Source organism: Desmodus rotundus, chromosome 5, assembly GCF_022682495.2.
Source record: "Desmodus rotundus isolate HL8 chromosome 5, HLdesRot8A.1, whole genome shotgun sequence".
NCBI classification, from domain to species: Eukaryota; Metazoa; Chordata; class Mammalia; order Chiroptera; family Phyllostomidae; genus Desmodus; species Desmodus rotundus.
Window position 1 is genome coordinate 166,268,675 of NC_071391.1, and position 17,498 is coordinate 166,286,172.

The following is a 17,498-nucleotide window of genomic DNA, read 5'->3' on the forward strand; positions in this document are numbered from 1 at the left end:
CCCCCACCCCCCAGCAGTGGACCAGGCAGACCCTGACCCAGGCAGGCCCCTCGTCAGACCACACTCCCACCACCAGCAGGTGCCTAGGTGCCTCTGAGGCCATGCCGGGGTCTCCCCGGGGTGGACGCTGCTGACCAGGAGTGGATGCCCGTCCCGGTGGCTGTGGGTGCGGGCTAGCAGGGAGGCTCGAGGGCGTCCTGGAGGGTTCGAGCCGAGATATCAGTCTGTCAGCTTGCGATGTGAGAGCGTCTGCAAGGTGGTTTCTGTGAGGGAAGGAAAGCAAACCAGAGAGGCGCTGGTACAGGTGGGGGCTCGAGGGACTCGCAGGGGGGAGGGGACGATGGCTGCCATCAGCCTGCAGGCCCGTGTTTGCGCTGAAAGCTTTTCCATTACTGGTTTAGAACGGCTTCTCTCGGTTAATGTGAAAAAGCGACGCTTGCTTTTTACTTTTGTTTTTGTTTTTGTTTTTCTACTAATGGCAGTTTTTTGTAGATGTAGCCACTCAGTTTATATTTAATTTTAGTTTTTTGCAAAACATTTTCTCTGTCTCACATTTTATCTTTGGTGTGAGCTAAAAGCAATGCCATCGACTAGGGGACGCCCACACTGTGGTTCCTCACAGCTCTGGCGGCTGGGAGTCCCAGCTGAGATCCCTTCCCTGGCCAGTGGGGACCCTCTTCCAGATTCATGGTTGGCTGTCTTCCCCCGGGACCTCCTGCGACGAAGGGCCCGGGCTCTGGGGTCTCTGCTGGCAGGCCCACCACAAGGGGCTGCCTTCCACAGAGGCCCCGCCCCCCGAGGCCCCGCCCCCGAGGCCCCGCCCCCCGAGGCCGGCACTGGGGGCTAGGTTTCAGCGCGCATGCGGAGAGGACGCACACCGCACACGTCTCGTCTGCGTCCTGTTGCAGGGAGGCAGGTGTGTGTTACTCTTTTGCCCACAGTTGTCGTTACCTTCGCACTGCTGCCGTTGCGCAGCTGCGGCTGTGTGGACCCTGGTGTCTGCTTATCGGAGGAGGCTGGGGGTCCGGGGACCCGCAGATGTGAGAACTGACGCACCGGGGTTTGCGTCCAGGCTCCTCCGAGGCCATAGGACGCTGCGGAAGAGCCTCAGGCTGTTTGTCCGCGGGGTACTAGCAGCTGCTGGGAGAGATCGTCCTGGGGACTGAGGGGACGCTCCGCGCAGGTTCACGTGGTCGGCCAGCGGGACCGGGGCTGCTGGCGTCGTCACCATCGGCAAGCACGAGGAGCGTAGCGGCATGGCGGGCGCGTGCCCGCGGGCACGCAAACCGTTACGTGAGAGGACGGCGGGCCCTCGGCCTGCTGCACGTCACTTGGACCGGGACGTTTTGCAGAAGGGCCCGGGCGTGAGGAGTTCCAGAGGGTCCCCAAGCAGTCTGAGCAGGCGGCCGGAATTGGAAGTGTTGACGTAAGGCCTCTGTCCGTCAGGGGGTGCCCTGGGGGGCCACAGACCCCGGGCGCCCACGGCTCCGGGCCGGGGAGATGTGAGGGGGGCCTGTGGGCCTGTGGCCGCGTCCGCGTCCACCGCCCCGGGTCCGCTCAGCCCTCTGGAGGGGACGCCGGCTCCGTGTGCCAAGCACGCCCGCCCCTGCATTTTGAGGACAGGTCCCTCTCCCTGTTCCTCCTTCCCCCTGCCCTGCTTTTCCCTTCCCCTCTTCGCCTCCTCCTTGGGGAGCCGTGGGGCCCCTTGGATTCAGTGTAAATGGCCAGACGTTGTGAAGGCTGAGTTGCAATAAACAACCTTCCGGAGAACTTGTAAAGAAGCGTGAGTCGCGGTTGACTGCTGTGGCCGTGTCTTAGGGGACAGGGATTTCTCTGGACCGTGGCTCAGGGTCCTGGGCACATTCGACTCTACAGCCGACGGCCCTCTGCACCCAGCCCCTGTCACGCCAGCGGTGACAGAGCCTCTCTCGTAAGCGACCGTCACTTGGACTCTTCCACCTTTAAGGAAGAGTCGTGTAGCGTCCTTTGTGTGCTCCGGGCCGTGCCGCCATTGTTTCTTGGCATCTGTTGTTGAGCATGTGCGTCCCGCCAGCACCGCTGTTGACCCTGGGCGGCCGCAGAGCCGCCCGCGGTGAGGAGGGCGCGGACTGAGAGCCGCAGTGGGTTTCTGGCAGAGGGCAGCGTCTGAGGAAGGCACGAGGGGTGGAAGGCAGCGGTACCCAGAGGGCAGGCTCTGAGCGCCTGCCGATGAGGGGGGGAGGGTGTCAGTGTGTGGGGTGTGCGTGTGTGTGCACTTGCATGTGTGGGGTGCGCTGTGCGAGGGAGGATCGGGGGGAGTGGCATCCCTGAAGCAGCAGCGGATGTGGGGCCGCGTGGGGCTGTGCTGGGCGTGCCTGGGTCTGACAGCAGGGCTGGGCCGCTGGCGTCACAGAAGCGAGCAGGAGTGGGCTCGCGGGTGAGGCAGGAGGGGGGCGCCCCGCAGGCCCTGGCTTCAAGGATGGAGGAGGGTGCGGCTGAGGACAGGGAGGGACGACGAGTCACTGGTTCCTCTGTGCTCGCTTCCTGTGGGAGGTGTCCAGAACCAAGCCCTCCCCATGAGCTCGCTGTCCAGGGACCAGGGACCAGACAGGCGACAAAGGAACCACAAGAGCATGTGGCACGTGGCTGCTGGGGCTCAGGGAGGAAGTGAGTGCTTGGGAGAAGGGGGGAGTTCTGTTTCTGGGCCTTGGGTTCCTGTTGTGGAGGGAAGGGGCACGAAGTCGGGGTTCAGCCTGGGGCTGGGGCCTGCCCTCGGGGGCTCCTGGTCAGGACAGCAGGACGGCAGGAGAGAAAGCAGGTGAAAGAAGCAGACCCCCTGCAGCCTGCGACCGGAGGTCTGGAGTTGCTCCTCCCTTCCATTGCTGCTGGGCATGTGTCGAAGGCTCTGCTGAGCTCCGCCCCGCACCCGTTTGCTGTCTCTGTGCCGCCAGCCTGCCCGCTCACTGCGGTGTGCCCCACTCCCCGCCTGCCCAGGTGTGGGAGTCTGGTGGCGCCCACCGTACTCCTTGGACCGGCCGCACGCTGGACCTTCAGCAGGTTTTGCCCGTCTCGCCCAGGTGCAGGGTTGGCGGCCTCGGTGGGCACCTTCAGGGCCCCCGGCTGTCCATCTCTGGTCCTCCTCAGGTGGCTGCTGTGGTTCCATGTTCAGGAAGGGGCTGGGGACTCACCTTCTGTCCACCAAATTTTTGGGTTAGTTCTGGAGAGAAAACGTTAAAATGTTTTCAGAAACTCCAGTTCAGTTGTGTGTACGCTAGAGGTTGCCCAGTGCTTTCCTTTCCTTCCCCATCTTCCGCGAGGGTGCTTTGCTTCACCACATTTTAGAAGGGATCCAGCATGGTTTTCTCTTGCATCTCGTGTGCTCACGCCTGGCTCGCGGAGCTGGTGACCCCTCGCCGCAGCTGTTGTTTTGTCCGGATCCCTCCTCCTGTGGTTGCGGTGTCCCCTGGTGCGACCTGGCCGTGCCTGTGTGCCGGGCTCCCTGGTGGTGGGCATGGACGTTCTGGGAGCCGTGTGTCCTCAGAGCCAGCATGGGACCACACGTGTGTCACAGGGACTGTACGACAGGCGTGTGCGTCCAGGGTGCTTACATGTGGAAACGAGGTGTTTCCCCCAGCTGTCTACCCACGGGGCATGGGCACAGTCACTTCTTGTTGGTGGTAACCGCCCGACTTGGGTCCCTGCTGCAGCCTCTTCTCCGATCCAGTTCACCTCACACACCGGCGCCAGGTCGTCCTTTCCGAAGCAGGACACTCAGCCTTTCACCCGGCGTTTTTGGGTTGATGGAGTTCTTCCTCCCTGCCGGGCACTTGTGGCCTTTCTCATAAGCTGTGGTTCCCTGTGTCACACCCCAAATTGGGCTGCCAGCCACGCTCCCTCCCGCCAGGCCCCTGGGCCCAGAACCAGCCCTCTGGAACACCTCTGTGTCTGTTTCCAGGGGCCCGGCCTCCCTGACCCTCCCGCATCCTTCTCCCCATGTACGCTCGGCCTGCATGGGGTGGAGGCGTTTGCCAACCTGGATCCTGTGTTACGTGACCGTTTGGTCATGTTTTACACCTTGCGGGAGTGTCTGTGTCCGACTCGCATGGAGGCCAGCACACATGGTGAGTCTCGTTAGTGGTGACATCACTTAGAGTCGGCTTACAGCTGCCCCACAGACACCCACCGACTCCCAGGGCACAGAAGCAGCCTGTGATCGCTGCGCTGGCTGGGCGAGGGCCCGTCTGCCCTGGGCGTGTCTGGGCCGTCCTCCCAGGAGCAGAGGCTCTGCTCCCATGGCAACGGCACACATGTGCCGGTGCCACCTGGCTGTGTAACGGCGAGTCGAGTCTATGCCGGACCCACGTCTGCTGACACCTCTTGGGCAAAGCAAGCACCTTGGCCTAGAGCAGAGCTGAGAGCAGGAGAAAGGCGTCCGCCCCCGCCGGAAGGGCTGCGTGAGCGCGTCAAGGGCAGACGCAGGTGGGGAATGGCAAGTGAGGATGGGAGTGCCCCTTTCCGAGGTGTCTGTGCTTTCCGTTTTGAGACTGAGGTTATTTATGGAAAGTAAAAGACTTTTTTTAAACAAATGAGAAAATGTAAGTAAAACGTGTGCTTGTGCCAGGCACAGTGCAGGCGGCTTATGTGCTGCACAGCCCCTCCCCTCTCCGGAGCGGGCTCCCGCCCCAGGGCTGGCTGCCGGCGGCCTCCTTCTGGGAGCTCTGCTGAGGCCGGGGGGTGTGGCGGGGTGTGGTGTTGCAGGGCTGGTGGTCAACAAGCCGTGCTCCGGGCAGCCTCTGCTGAGAGTGCGGGGTCATCTGATGCCGGATCCCTGTGTCCTGTTCACTCTTCCCAGCGACTCGGGGGTGGGGGCCCGGGTGCTCGGCAGCGTTGCCAGGACTCGGTGCCGGCCCTGGCGTTCCACCCCAGCCACCCCAGCAGGTGCACGCCGCCCTGTTTGCCCCAGTGACTGCTGGAGCTGCGCATCGGCCGTTGCCTGTGCTCTTCTCCGGGGGTCCGGTCCCGTCTTCTGCCCGTTCGAAAACACCGTCTGCAGTTGTAAGGGTTTTTTTAAATGTGTGTGTTCTGGATGCAGGCCCTTTGTCACACACGTATTGTGAACATTTTCTCCCGGTTTTGCTTCATTTTTAAAGTGTTTTCCAAGGGCAGAAGTTTTACGTTTTGATGAAGTCCAGCGTCTTGTGGCGAATTGCAGTTCTAGTTTTGACGTCCCCAGTGTCAGCAGTCTCTGCCTTCATGAGGCGTGTCTCTCCTTCCTGCTTACGAGTCTGTGCTGACCCCGAGGTGGTGAGGTTGTCTGCTGCGCAGTCGAGAAGAGGCCTGTCGTCTTTCATTTTTTCCATTCGGATCCCCGGTCTGTCTGGGAGTGGCCTTTGAGTGTGCGGTGAGGCGGGACAGGAGTCCATTTCTGCACGGAGGTTCAGCTCTTGCAGCGTCTCTTACTGAAAGGACCCTCCCTTGCCCACCCCAGGGTGGTGGCATTTTTGCTGTGAATGGGTGGCCATCTCTCCCAGGTCTGGCTGGACTCTGCTCGCTTCCTCTGGGTTACTCCCCCCTTTGACGGTAGACTGTGTCATTGCGGACTGGAAGCCGTGCACTTTGGTTCTTCTCCGTGACCGGGCTGTCTGGTCGGTTCACGTTCCCACAGAAGTTTTAGGGGTTCGGGGGCAGATTCCTGATTTCTCCACAAAAAGCCTGCTGGAGCTCTGGTTTCAGCTCGCAGACTCCAGATAGCAGTGAACTTGGTCCAGTCCACGAACGTGATGCGCCCTCCACGGACAGGTCTTCACTTTCCCTCAGTGGCGTTCTTCGTTTGCCATGCACAGTGGCACACTGCTCGTCCCAGGGATTGTTGGATATTTGATTTTTAATGGGATTGTTAACAGTTTTTCAAATTTAATTTTCTCAATTTTTTGCTAACTTATACATATACAATTGACTTTAAAAACATTTTTTAAAAATATTTATTTTTAGAGAGAGAGGAAGGGAAGGAGAAAGAGAGGGAGAGAAACATCACTGTGTGGTTGCCCCTCGTGCACCTCCCACTGGGGACCTGGCCTGCAGCCCAGGCAGGTGCCCTGACTGGAAATCGAACCAGCAACCCTTCTGTTCATAGGCCAGCACTCAATCCACTGAGCTACACCGGCCAGGACTACAATTGACTTTTAATGGGGTTTTTTTAAAAAAATTCTTACCCAAGGTCATGCTTACTGATTTTAGAGAGAGGGGAAGGGAGGGAGAGAAACACCAATGTGAGAGAGAAACATCGATTGGTTGCCTCTTGTGTGCACCCTGAACTGGGGTCATACTTGCAGCCCAGGCGTGTTCCCTGCCTGGGAATCAAACTTACGACCTTTTGGTTCACAGGACTGCACTCCAACCAGCTGAGCTACACCAGCCAGGGCCAATTAATTTCTATATATCTGCTTTGCATTCAGCAATTTTGTGAAGTTTTCTGTTTTATTTCTAATAGTACGGTGTAGAATCTCTGGGATTTTCCACACATCTACCCGTTAGCATGCACCGCTGTTTTTGTTTCTTTTCCTGTTCTTCCGCCTCTGGTTTTTGTCGTGCCGCACTGGGGTAGCAGGGCCTCTGGTACAATGTTAACTAGAGGTGGCGGTGCGTTCCTGTCCTCTGTCCTCAGGGGTCAGCGTTTACTGTCCCACCCCCAGCTGTCAGTTTGCCTGGTGAATAGGGAGTCAGGGGAAGGAGTCGTTTTCTGACACCTGCGCGAAGTTCTCCAAGGAAGGAATTCGTGCAGCTGGGGATCCACCCCTGGTCATTTCTTCCAGTTAGAGCCATTTGTGCTGTCTCACACCTTTGTCACTTCGTGCGGGCGTCCCCTTCATTTCTCCTGCAGCCACACCATGGTTCTCAGGCTGCTGGCTCCATCACTGTTCAGATGAGAGCCTGTTTTGTCATCGGGGAAGATCAAGGCCTTCTAGGCCTCCCCTGGGCGGGTGTTTCGGGCGCTTACTACTCCTTTCTGACTCAGCGTTGCCACCGGCGGCACCGACTCTCCCCCTTTCGGGAGAATGGCTGCCCGTCGCACAGGCTCGGCAAGACGACTGCATGGTGGGAATGTCTTGCGTGGACAGAGACTGTGGTGCACGTCCATAGCTCCAGTGGGACGGCCACCGGCGAGTGTGCAGACAAGCGGTTCTCTTTCTTTCAGCCCCAGCCCCGTGTGTTCCAGACCCGATGGGGCGTGTGGGGCGAGCGCCCTGCTGGGGTCAGAAGGCCTTGGCTGGATCCTGATCCTTCTCCTGACTCTGCTGGCAGGTGGTGATGACGAGGGTGGTGATGACGAGGGTGGTGATGACGAGGGTGGTGATGGTGATACCTGCGAAGCCAGGCAGGTCTCTGCCCTACTTCTCGGCAGATCAGCTGGTGTTTTGATTGGAGGGCCACTGTAGCCAATCAGAAGTGGGGCGTTTCAAATGTAATGCAAGGAAAGCAGTGCTGACCAGGTGTTCCTCCTTGCCCCGGTTCCTTTCTGCCCTTGGCCTCGGTCATGGGTTTCAAGCTGCAACCTGCTTGTGCTCTGCCGCTGTGCCCTGAAGGCGGCCTTAACAGGGAAGGCGTCTGGTTTTGCGTCTGTGTGATGTGGAACTGAGAGGAAAGCAGGCTTTGAAAGGGTTTGTCTTTAGGGATTTATGATTGCATTTGTTATCGTATAGTACTAAATCTGATTTCTTTTGTCTTATTTGTCTTGTTGAAAAATTTTCTAGCAGGGTAGAGACCTAGAGTCCGGCACCCCCCTCCCCGCACCCCCTCCCCAGAAAAGGGAGCCCAGCCTTTCTTATCTGACTTCAGTCTCCTTGTCCACAAAGCGGCTCCTCAAGGTGCTCGAACACAGCACAGGCTCCTGCAGCACCTCCGAAACCGGGAGCGCCAGGTCCCTGGGGTGGGGGTCCTGAGTAGTTGCCAGCAGGACGCGTGGTTGTAAATGTGGTGCCCGCGTGGCTGGTGGGGCAGTGGCCAGCGTCACCGCCGGGCCCACCCAACAGCACTGCGTGGGCCCCACCGTCTGCTCTCCTGGTCTCCACACGCACCCGCTGGCGGGCTGGGTCTCAGCAGCAACACTCCTGACAAACGGAGCCCTTTCCGGGCACTTGGTGCCTGGGTCACGTGCTCCCGTGGGGCGGTGAGCAAAGACCCACTCGACACCAGCCTTAGGCAGCCCCGAGCTGCATTCGTGGTGACTTGTACCCCACCCCGCCATATTACCCCCGTTTTCTGAGGAACTGTTAAAGAATGGAAGGAAATCGATTTTGAGGAAATTAAATTTTCTGAAACAGAATGATGGTTTTTGAACCGGGAAGAAGCGATGAAACAGGAGTGTGTACTGGTTCCAGGTCCCTGCTGTCCTGCCTCCCTGCTGCTGCTGCTGCAAATGCAGCATGGGGAGCGGTGGGCGTGGCCTGGGAGTGTGGGCGGGGCTGGCTGTGGGTGGGGCGTGGCCCAAGGCCCTGCTGACCTTACCTGTGTGCTCAGCTGCAGATAGCAGAGTCCTGCGGTGTGCTGCTGTATGGAGGATGCCAGAGGAGTCAGAGCCGGGTAGCCATGAGTCCCCAGACGACGCGGCGAGCACTGCACACGCCCTGGAGCTGCTCTGTGACCTTGACCACACGGCGCACGGGAGCACAGCCTGGTAGGTTCTGCACATCTGTCCTCCAGAGCAGCCTGCAGTGAGATGGCGGGTTGTGCACGCCCGCCTCTCCTCTTAGTGAAGGGATGCTGTAAGTGCTCACTTCCTTTTTATTTTAGTCCCAGCTGTTTTCTGGGTTGGACGCATTTATGGAAACCCTGCCACACGCACGTGATTGAGCTGCGCCCAGGGTCCTCCCGCCTCAGACGCTCTGCCCAGGGTGCTGACCGGGGGCGCAGCCGGCACTTGGGCACTGCCTGTGACTTGTGAGCACTCTGGGATGCAGCCGTCCATGCCCGAGCTGCGTGTTCCTACGGTGGAGGGCGTGTCATTCTCCTGGGGGCTGACGCAGGTGTGCTGTGCATGTGCGTGCTGCACCCCGAGCCCTCGGCGTTGTCGTCCTCGAGTGCACTTCCCACATGTCACCTGCACTGCCAGGGGCCACTCCGCAGGGCTCCCGGCCTCGTGTCCCGCGGACGATGGAGGGTGTGCTGTGCCCACCATGGTCTTGGGGACGCCCTCAGGAACGCACAGCTCTCTGTTGGATTCAAGGAGCCGTGCTTCTAGAAGGGACTCTGGGAGCATAATGTTGTTCCGGGTGTCCGCAGTTACAAGCGTCACTATTGTCCTGAGACAGTTCCATCCTAGCCCGCCGATTAGATACATTGTGCCCAACGGGTGTTTATCAAGCACCTGCTGCATGTGTCAGCCGGGCTCTAGAGGCCAAGGCGCCAGGCCAGGGCACCCGGCCTCGGGAGCCGCGATCTCTCAGGGGACCGTGCTGTGAGCATCTGACTGGGGTGCAGGTCGGGCCAGAACCCCCACTGCAGTCACCGGCTGTGTGTGCCGTGGCCGCGGGAAGGAGTAGCTGCGTGTCACTGGTGCAGTTGCCAAGGTATCACTCAGGAGGTGGCACGTGGAGCCGGGACAGGCCGACTGCTGTCAGCGTGGGTCTCGAAGCTGTGCAGGGAGCGGAGCAGTAGGTCCGTGCGGTCCCGGCAGACGCATCTCAGGGTGTCCTCCTGACAGACGGCCCAGAGCTGCCCGCAGAGCGAGGGGCGCAGAGGGGAGCCACAGCGCCTGGAGGAGCCCCCAGGGTGGGCTGGGTGCGGAGCACCTCTGCATGAAACTCGTGGTGCATGGGGAGTACTACCTTTCCCCCGCACTCCCTTCCACATGTGTGTGTTTGCGTGTGTCCGCGTGTGCACACACATGTTCCGGGTACCTTGGCATTGGGGGGCCGGTGTGTCAGACACAGTGCAGGTCAGTCACCTCAGGGCGGCTACCTTGGTGAGTGCAGAGAGCTTGGGGACCAGGGGCTAAAGGGCCCGCTCCCTCAATCCCCCACCAAGGCTCAGCCACTCCAGCCAGCGCGCCGGCAGAAAAGCCCGTCCGAGTGTGCGTTGCGGGGAGAGGAGCGTCAGGGCGGCATGCGGGGTCCAGACCACACACCTGTGGTCGCCTACCTGGGGAGCGGACGTGCTGGGGAGTCTGGGTCGGTGTCCAAGCCGCCCAGACCCCCTAGGAGCAGCTGTGGTGAAGCTGCTGCTGCTGTTCCGCGTCTCAGATTCCGCTCGTTGCCCGGGACACTGAGCTTTCCGTGCTGCACCCTGAGGCAACTGCAGGCCTGCACGCAGCGGTAGGAGAGTGCCGAGACCCCGGCACCCCGCCCCGCCAGCTCCCGCAGCTTGGCAGCGGGCCCTCACTGGCTCTGAGGCCCACGTGCCCGCCCATGTGCTCCTGTGTGCCTGGAGCTCACTGTGTCGTGTCCTGGTGCCGTTGCCTGTGGCCACAGCCAAAGCTGTGGTCCTGACCCAAAGCCTCGTCCCCGTGGGGCTTCGGCCAGCCACAGCCCCCAGCGCCACGCCCAGCTCCACCAGGAAGCCACAAGTCTGCTCCCCCCAGGGAACTTGGCACTTCCAGAATGTTCTGTAAATGGAATTCCACACAGCGTAACTGGTGCCAGTGGCTTTTCTCCCTTCTTGTCCCTCCCCGGAGGCTCATCCTACGTGTTGGGATCCGCTCTGAGCAGTCCTCTGTCAGGCCGCTGTGCGTGTAGCCTTCGCTGTAGGGACAACTGTGAATCCAGCCTCTCTGAAGATGGAGGTGCAGGGTTTCGCATGCGCCTGAGTGTCCCTCTCTCTGGCTGCTCTTGCTGGGCGTGTGGCAGCATGTGAGTTCTGTGGGAGCCTCGGCAGTCCTCCAGCGGGGCTGCCCTGGGTGTCCCCCTGCGGTGTGGGGTCCCAGCACCTGCGTGGAGCTGGGTCACGTGTGTCCCTTCGAGCATCGTCAGTGGTGTCATGGCTTTGTTACTGGACAGGAAGTCTGAACGTGGGGAAGTTAACTCTGAAGGGTGCTGGTTGGGGTCAGACACGGTGCAGTTGGGGGTCGTGTGTGTGTTCGCTCTCCTTGTTGGCTTGGAACCTGGCACGGAGGCTGGTCCAGGAGAAGGGCTCCCAGTTGAATCTCGGACAGCGGCTGCTGCTGGCCATGGGGCGCACCCAGGAAAGTGCACCATCCTGCTCCTTCAGTCGCTGCTGTGGACAGAGGGGGGCTGTCCTGCATGACCTGGGGCAGCCAGGAGCATGTCGCTGTCCCCCGGGGTCTGTCTCAGCCTCCACCAGCAGGGTCAGGACTGCACAGCAGGCGGGCCCTGTCACCGTGGCTCCTGGGGGCAGCGAGGGCAGGAGGGAAGTCACAGAGGGCCTGCGGTGCGTTGGTGTCAGCACCGAGCAGGTGAGCCCCCGCCTGTGGCGGCGGACAGGGTGCTGGCCGGGAGCCCCCGCCTGTTCTCTCCTGCCCTCCTACCCTCAGGTGGCTGGGGGTCCCTGGCAAGTCACCCTTGTCCCTAGATCTGGAGGTCACGTTTCAGCTGGGGCGGGGCTCCGTGGCAGGTGCACGGGACACGTGGTGCTCCCGGGTTTGCTAGGACACATGACGAAAGTCAGGCAGTGGACAGGTGGGTGTGGTGTGCCCTCCGGCCCATCTCTGCCCAGCGTCCTCTCCCTGCTCTGGAGGTGGGTCCGGAGCTGAGTCCCGAGGGGCTGCCTGGTAACTGCAGCGCCGAGCTTCTGTGTCGTGTGAAGAGCTGCCAGCTTCCTGGCCCAGTGTTGCCTCTGAGAGGTGGTCCATCTGAACTGTACCCTCCCAGGCCTTTCTGCCATTTCACCCAGCGTCTCCTTTCACCATAGCGCAGTCACCACCTGGCACTGGCTCCACGCCCCCTGCTCTTAGCCTCCCCTGCAGGGCCGGCTGGCCCCAGGCTGCGTCTTCAGCACCATGGACAGTGCCCGGCGCCCTGCAACACTCTGCATGTGGGAGTGAGGTGAGGGAGGGAGGGAGAGGGGCAGATTGCAGCCCAGACTCTGCCCAGGGCCCATCCCCAGGGCTTGTGTCTCCCACGGGGCTGCCTCCCTCTGCAGAGATGAGCCACCTTCCTCCTCTCCCACAGCGTCTGCTGCCCCCGCCGTCCGTCTGGGATGGTGGCAGAGGACCCAGGGCCTGAGTGCCGCCCTCACGTCTGAACCAATGCCCGCCGTCCCTTTGGGGCAACTTGTCTGCGTGTCCTTACTCCCGTGTGTGTGTGACAGGCCGACCGCGGGTCTCTGGGGCTCTTCCCGGCACAAGACCCACCCGAGGCAGTGGCCCCTGTCCCATGCACTCAGGGCCACACAGCTTGTTCTCTTGGTACCTAGAACAGCAACTCCTGGCCCTCTTCCCTGCCTGTTGCACTGAGGTGAGTGCCCCCTGCTGCTCTGCCCAGGCAGCCACCTCCCTGGGGACATGGCTGTGGGGACGTCCCGCAGGTGCAGTCACTCCTGGGGTGAAGGCAGCTCAGCTGAGCTGGATGTCTCAGGTAGTGGGACTGAACTGCCAGGGTGCTTTTGCCAAATTGTGAGGTTTTAACCATTTCCAGTGCATCTCAGCCCATCACACTCCAGGTTGTGCCGTGTGACGCCTTCTGGAACAAGCTCTAGATAAGGAAGTTAAGTCACACAGTCCTCCCTTGTCATGTTAGAGAGACGGAGGTGGAAAGGTGACCCCAGTGCCCCACATGCGGTCAGTGCCCCTCGCTGTCTGGGAGCGGGTCAGGGAGGCCCTAGAATGCCCCGTTTGTGTTGTGCGGGGTCGTCCTCCTGGAAGGAGGTGGGCTGAGAGCTACTGTGGCCTGGCTGCTGAGTGCAGGCCCTCCAGCACTGCCCTGCCCACAGGCCCCCTGGCACCTCCCTCCTGGGCGTGATGCCCAGAGGGCTGAGGTGGTCTCCCCAGTGTGTCACTCTCGGCTTGCGGTCCAACCAGCCTCAGCAGGGTGACCCGACGGGCCCCAGCCCCCTCTGCAGTGGAGGAGGAGGCCCTTGGCCGTCAGAGGGCTGCACCTGGGCTTCAGGTTAGCGCTTCCTGCTGACGAGAGGGGGCAGAGTTGGCTTGATTGGTGCTCTGGGGCATTCTTGAAGCGTCCCACGTCCCAGGTGGCATGTCATGAGGTGTCAGAGAAACTGCCACGTTTTGGGGGTGATGAAGCCTCTTTAAGGGAGAAGTTTCAGAAATCAGTGACCAGAAGCTCTGTGGGGATGGAAGCGAGATGAAGGACTATCAGCGGCAGCCCCTGCCCACTCCCACCGTCCTGACCAGGGCACGGAGGGGCCGTGATAGCTGAAGTTGGTGTCACCGTATTGAACACACCAGCGCTTCTCTAACGCCATTCGAAATGTTCACGGCGCTCAGACCCAGTGACCGGCTGACCTCTGCACCCTGAGTCAGCTCTCTGGGGGAAACGCCTCTTGGGGGAGGTGGGGGCAAACGCACACTGGATGCCAGGCAGGCTGTGCCTCCGCAATGCCTGGGGGGAGGCACGCCTGCTGGGCTGCTGGGCGGACGAAGGGGCACGGGCCGGGGGTGGTCACGGGGGCTGGGGCTCCTTGCTGGTGGCTCTCAGCCAACGGGGAGCCCGAGCTGAGACTGGGTGCTGCTCCCGCGAAATGAGGCCCCTTCACGTTTGTCTCCTTCTTCCAAAGATTCTACTTACTGAGTTTTAGAGAGAGGGGAGCGGGGAGAAAGAGGGAGAAAGACACCAATCAGGTGCCCCTCGTGCACACCCGACTGGGGATCAAACCCACAGCCCAGGCACGAGCCCTGGCCTCCTGCTCTGCGGAACAACACCCAACCCACAGAGCCACAGCAGCCAGGGCCAGTCTCTCTGTTTCCATGGCAAACGAAGGCCCACAGGTGGGCTGGGCAGGGACTCCTGGGGGCCAGGCTGAGAGGTGCGTGTGCGGGTCAGCGGGTGGGGCGGGCAGGTCGGCTAAGAGGAGGAGCTGTGGCAGGCTTGGGCCGTGGGCCTGGCGAGGCGGGAGCGACGCCTCCATGAGAGTGGGAAGTGAAGTGCAGCAAGGCTCCCTGGTCTCGTGTGTGGGTGTGAGGGGTGGGAGGGGGGCAGCGCCAGGAGCGGAAGAGGGGGGCAGCAGAGTCCCATCCGGTGCATTGGGGTTTCGGGTGAAGTGGACGTGCCCTTAGAGACTCCCTTCAGGCTGTCATCCGGCTGGGGGCCAAGCGGGACAGCTCGGTGGTGGCTTCACAGGCATGGCTGGCGCTGTGGGATTTGCTGCCCAGGTGGGAGGGTGGGTTTCAGAGGGGAGACCGGAGAGAGGACAGTGGCGGAGGGAGACCGCACGTCCCCAGGCTGCACAGCCCCGTCTTCAGCAGTGCTCCCGAGACTGACTAGCAAGCCAGACTGCGGCACGCTGGGCCCTCTGGGTGCGCAGAGCAGCCCTCCCGCACGGGCTCTGAGACGGCCAGCCTTGCTGAGTGCACTTGATCAGCAGTCTTTCTCCATTTCAGTTTCCATGCCCTGTCACATGCCCTGGGCGCACGCTGAGAGGGACTGTAATTAATTCTTCCCTCGTTCTGCTTTCAACACCTGCTTATGAAGTGCCTCTCCTGTGCAGGCCGCCCCTGGGCTGGCGCTTGGCCGACAGTGGGGCAATCTCCGCTTGGGGGAGTTTATGGACTCGCCAGGACGCCAGGCAGCTGGCGCGCGGCGTGTGTGTGGGCTGCTGCTGGGACTGGATGGGGCAGCCAAGTGGTCTGGGGGCAGGACAGCTCTTGGGAGGAGGAGGTGCTTCAACCAGGCTCCCACAAGGAGCCAGGTAGAGGAAGCAGGGGGTGCACCTTCCGGAAAGAAACCTTTGTCCTGACCCAGGATCAAGTCATTGTGTTGGTGGACCGTGTCATCCAGCACCGGCCTGGTCCTGCAGAGGGACAGCCTCCCTCCCCAGCGCCGGCCCCCTGGGGCGCCCGGATCCCGAGTTTCTCGTGGGCAGAACCTGGTGAGGTCTCTCGGGGCTCCTCCCCTCCTTGCCTTGATGTTCACCTTGACCAAGAACCGTGCCATCCCAGACCCATGACTGTTTCGGGAAGTGCCCGGCATTGTTCTGAATACATAACCACCGAGATTGTCTCCTAGGAAGCCAGCAAGCCTCTCGTGGGCCGTTGGTCTCGCAGACCACAGCAAGCATGAGTCTTCCCTGGTCTCTCCAAAGGCTGAGCCGCCGTACACAGCACACTCAGCCGACTGGTCCCGGGCTCCAGTCTGTGGAGGACCAGGGGCCTCGGTGTCTGTGTGTCTGGTCGCCCAGGGGCTCTGTTCAGGAGGCCCCTAAGCACCTCCCCCGCCCCCACTCTCCCATGGCCTTGGCCGTCATCACTGCACCGTTTAACACTGGCTGCGGCACACCGGAGTGGCAAGAGACTATTCCCCAAGAAGCATTAAGAAGCGTTTCTTCAGACCTTAGCCTCCAAGAACTCGAGGTATTTTCTATAGCAAATCAGTGTTACCTCCTGTGTTCCTCAGGCTTTGTTACTTCTTCTGGAGTTACTATTTTTCTTGTTACTATAACAAGTGACCTCTGCAGCCACTTGGAATTCATGTGATTGTTACCTCGGATAGCATCACTGGGAAACGTAAGCTTCCTCTCGGAGAAATGCATCCCGTGGCCTGTGCACAGGCAGGCCGGAAGTCTGCTGGTCGAGGAGAGAGCTCGAGGGTCCGTGAGCCCCAGTTTCCTTCAGGAAGCCCGCCGGCCCCTCTGCATGTCTTCCCTCCCGCCACTGGAGCACCGCCAGACCAAGGCGGCCATTTTCAATAAGCCACAGGGAGGAGGTGTGGTTCATGGCCCGTGGTTGTGTCCAAGGAAGAATGTTCTTTGGAGCACACTGCTTCCTCGTCACATCCTGTTGCTGTTTGATTTGGTTTCTAGAGTGGGCAGGTGATTCCGTGTGGCTACTCCACAACTTTGGAGTTGATACTCGTGCCAGCCTGCACATCTGCCTCTTGCTGAGCAAAGCGAGATGAGGAGACTTGGGAGACCAGTTGTCAGGGCCACTTGGCACTGGCTTGCAGCTCCCCGGTCCATAGCAGAGATGTTCTGGAATGTACGGGGGCCTCGTGTGCATGTGGGCTGCCTCGTGGTGGACACGGACCAGGGCTGTCTCGGGCGTGGACTGTCCGCAAATGCTTTAGCAGGTGCCCAGGCCGTCCTGTGCTCCCGATGCCCTAGGCTCCAGTTCTGCTCGGCGACCTAGCCTAACCCCGCCTGGGAGTGGAGGGAGGGGCGTGTCCACTGTGGCGGAGCCTGCTCTCCTTGGGGTGTGCCCTGCAGCGGAGGCCATGAGGGTGTGGGCGCCCGCCTGCCCAGTGTGTGAGCTGCTGGCCTCCACGCCGGAGGGTCAGCCACAGAGTTCGTTTCAGTCACGGTGTCTGCATCTGCCTGTCCCCGTGGAAATGTGGTGCTTCATGGGCAGGGTGTGACCACCCCACAGTTTGTCTGAGGGGGACGTGATGTAGGTGTATTTGTCCAGAGTTTTTAGATAGGTGAAAAAAGGTCAGTTTTGTTTTTTGAGTTTTTGGCTATGTTTAGAATTTGGCTACCTGAAATCTTAAGAATTGCCCTTTGTTTTAAAGATTTTATTTATTTTTGCAGAAAGGGGGAGGCAGGGAAAATGAGAGGGAGAGAAACAACGGAGCAAGAGGTGTTGATTGGCTGCCTCTCGCACGCCCCCCGCTGGGGACCCGGCCCACAACCCAGGCACGTGCCCTGACTGGGAATCGCACCGGAGACCCTTTGGTTCGCAGCCCCTGCTCAGTCCACCGAGCCACACCAGCCAGGGCAAGACTTGCCCTTTTGAATAATTTAAGTTTTCCTAATTATTGATTTTGGTTGAAGTTGAACTTCAAAACTTCTAAAAAATTGGATGGAAAGGTTTTCTGTTTTAAAGAATTTTTGTTTATATTTAGAGAGGGGAAGGGAGGGAGACAGAGAAGGAGAGAAACATTGATGTGTGGTTGCCTCGAGCACCCCCTACTGGGGATCTGGCCCGCAACCCAGGCTTGTGCCCTGACTGGGAATCGAACCAGTGACCTTTCAGTTCGTACGCTGGCATTCGGTCCACTGAGCCACACCAGCCAGGGCGGATGGAAAGTTTTTAAACATGTTTTTGTATTTGCTAGTTTTCCTTCAGAGCACACGGAAGTAAAGCAGCGCCTCCAGGCCGCGTCTATGAACAGTCCCTCTCACAAGCTACAGCGCAGTGTTTTCCTGGGGCTTCGCAGGCCGCGTTCTGCACGAAATGCCCCCACCAGCAGTCCGGGCCCCACGAGCCCCTCCCGCCCTCACTCCAGCCCTCAGGTAACCAGTTGTTACGGCTTGCCCTGTTACCCGCGTTCCGTGGAAAGCAGCCTCTCTCCCCTCGAAATCCATGGTTCTGCTCCCTCGCGGACTCAGAGATCTGGCAGCCTAACCACTTGGAACTGCGAGCGAACTGAACGGTAAAGGACCCTTCTGAGTGGGCG

At 60.5% G+C, this 17,498-nt stretch overlaps 2 protein-coding genes across 7 annotated transcripts in view; one reads left to right on the forward strand and one right to left on the reverse strand.

The window, feature by feature from the left end:
* The window catches only part of RPS7 (ribosomal protein S7), a 175,095-nt gene that overhangs the window by 94,130 nt on the left and 63,467 nt on the right, over window positions 1-17,498 (reverse strand). The window lies entirely within an intron of this gene.
* EIPR1 (EARP complex and GARP complex interacting protein 1) overlaps window positions 1-17,498 on the forward strand; it is a 65,288-nt gene that overhangs the window by 34,566 nt on the left and 13,224 nt on the right. For 2 of the 6 annotated variants that reach the window (XR_008426933.1, XM_053925126.1), the window contains exons 4-5: window positions 8,497-8,653; window positions 17,157-17,334. Coding sequence is in view for 5 of the 6 variants with exons in the window: in XM_053925126.1 (XP_053781101.1) it covers window positions 8,497-8,653; window positions 17,157-17,334 (335 nt within the window). In the remaining variant the exon portion in view is untranslated. Of the gene's footprint in view, window positions 1-8,496; window positions 8,654-17,156; window positions 17,335-17,498 lie in introns of those variants that run through there. The other 4 variants (XM_053925125.1, XM_053925128.1, XM_024552433.4 and 1 more) reach the window with 2 other exon arrangements.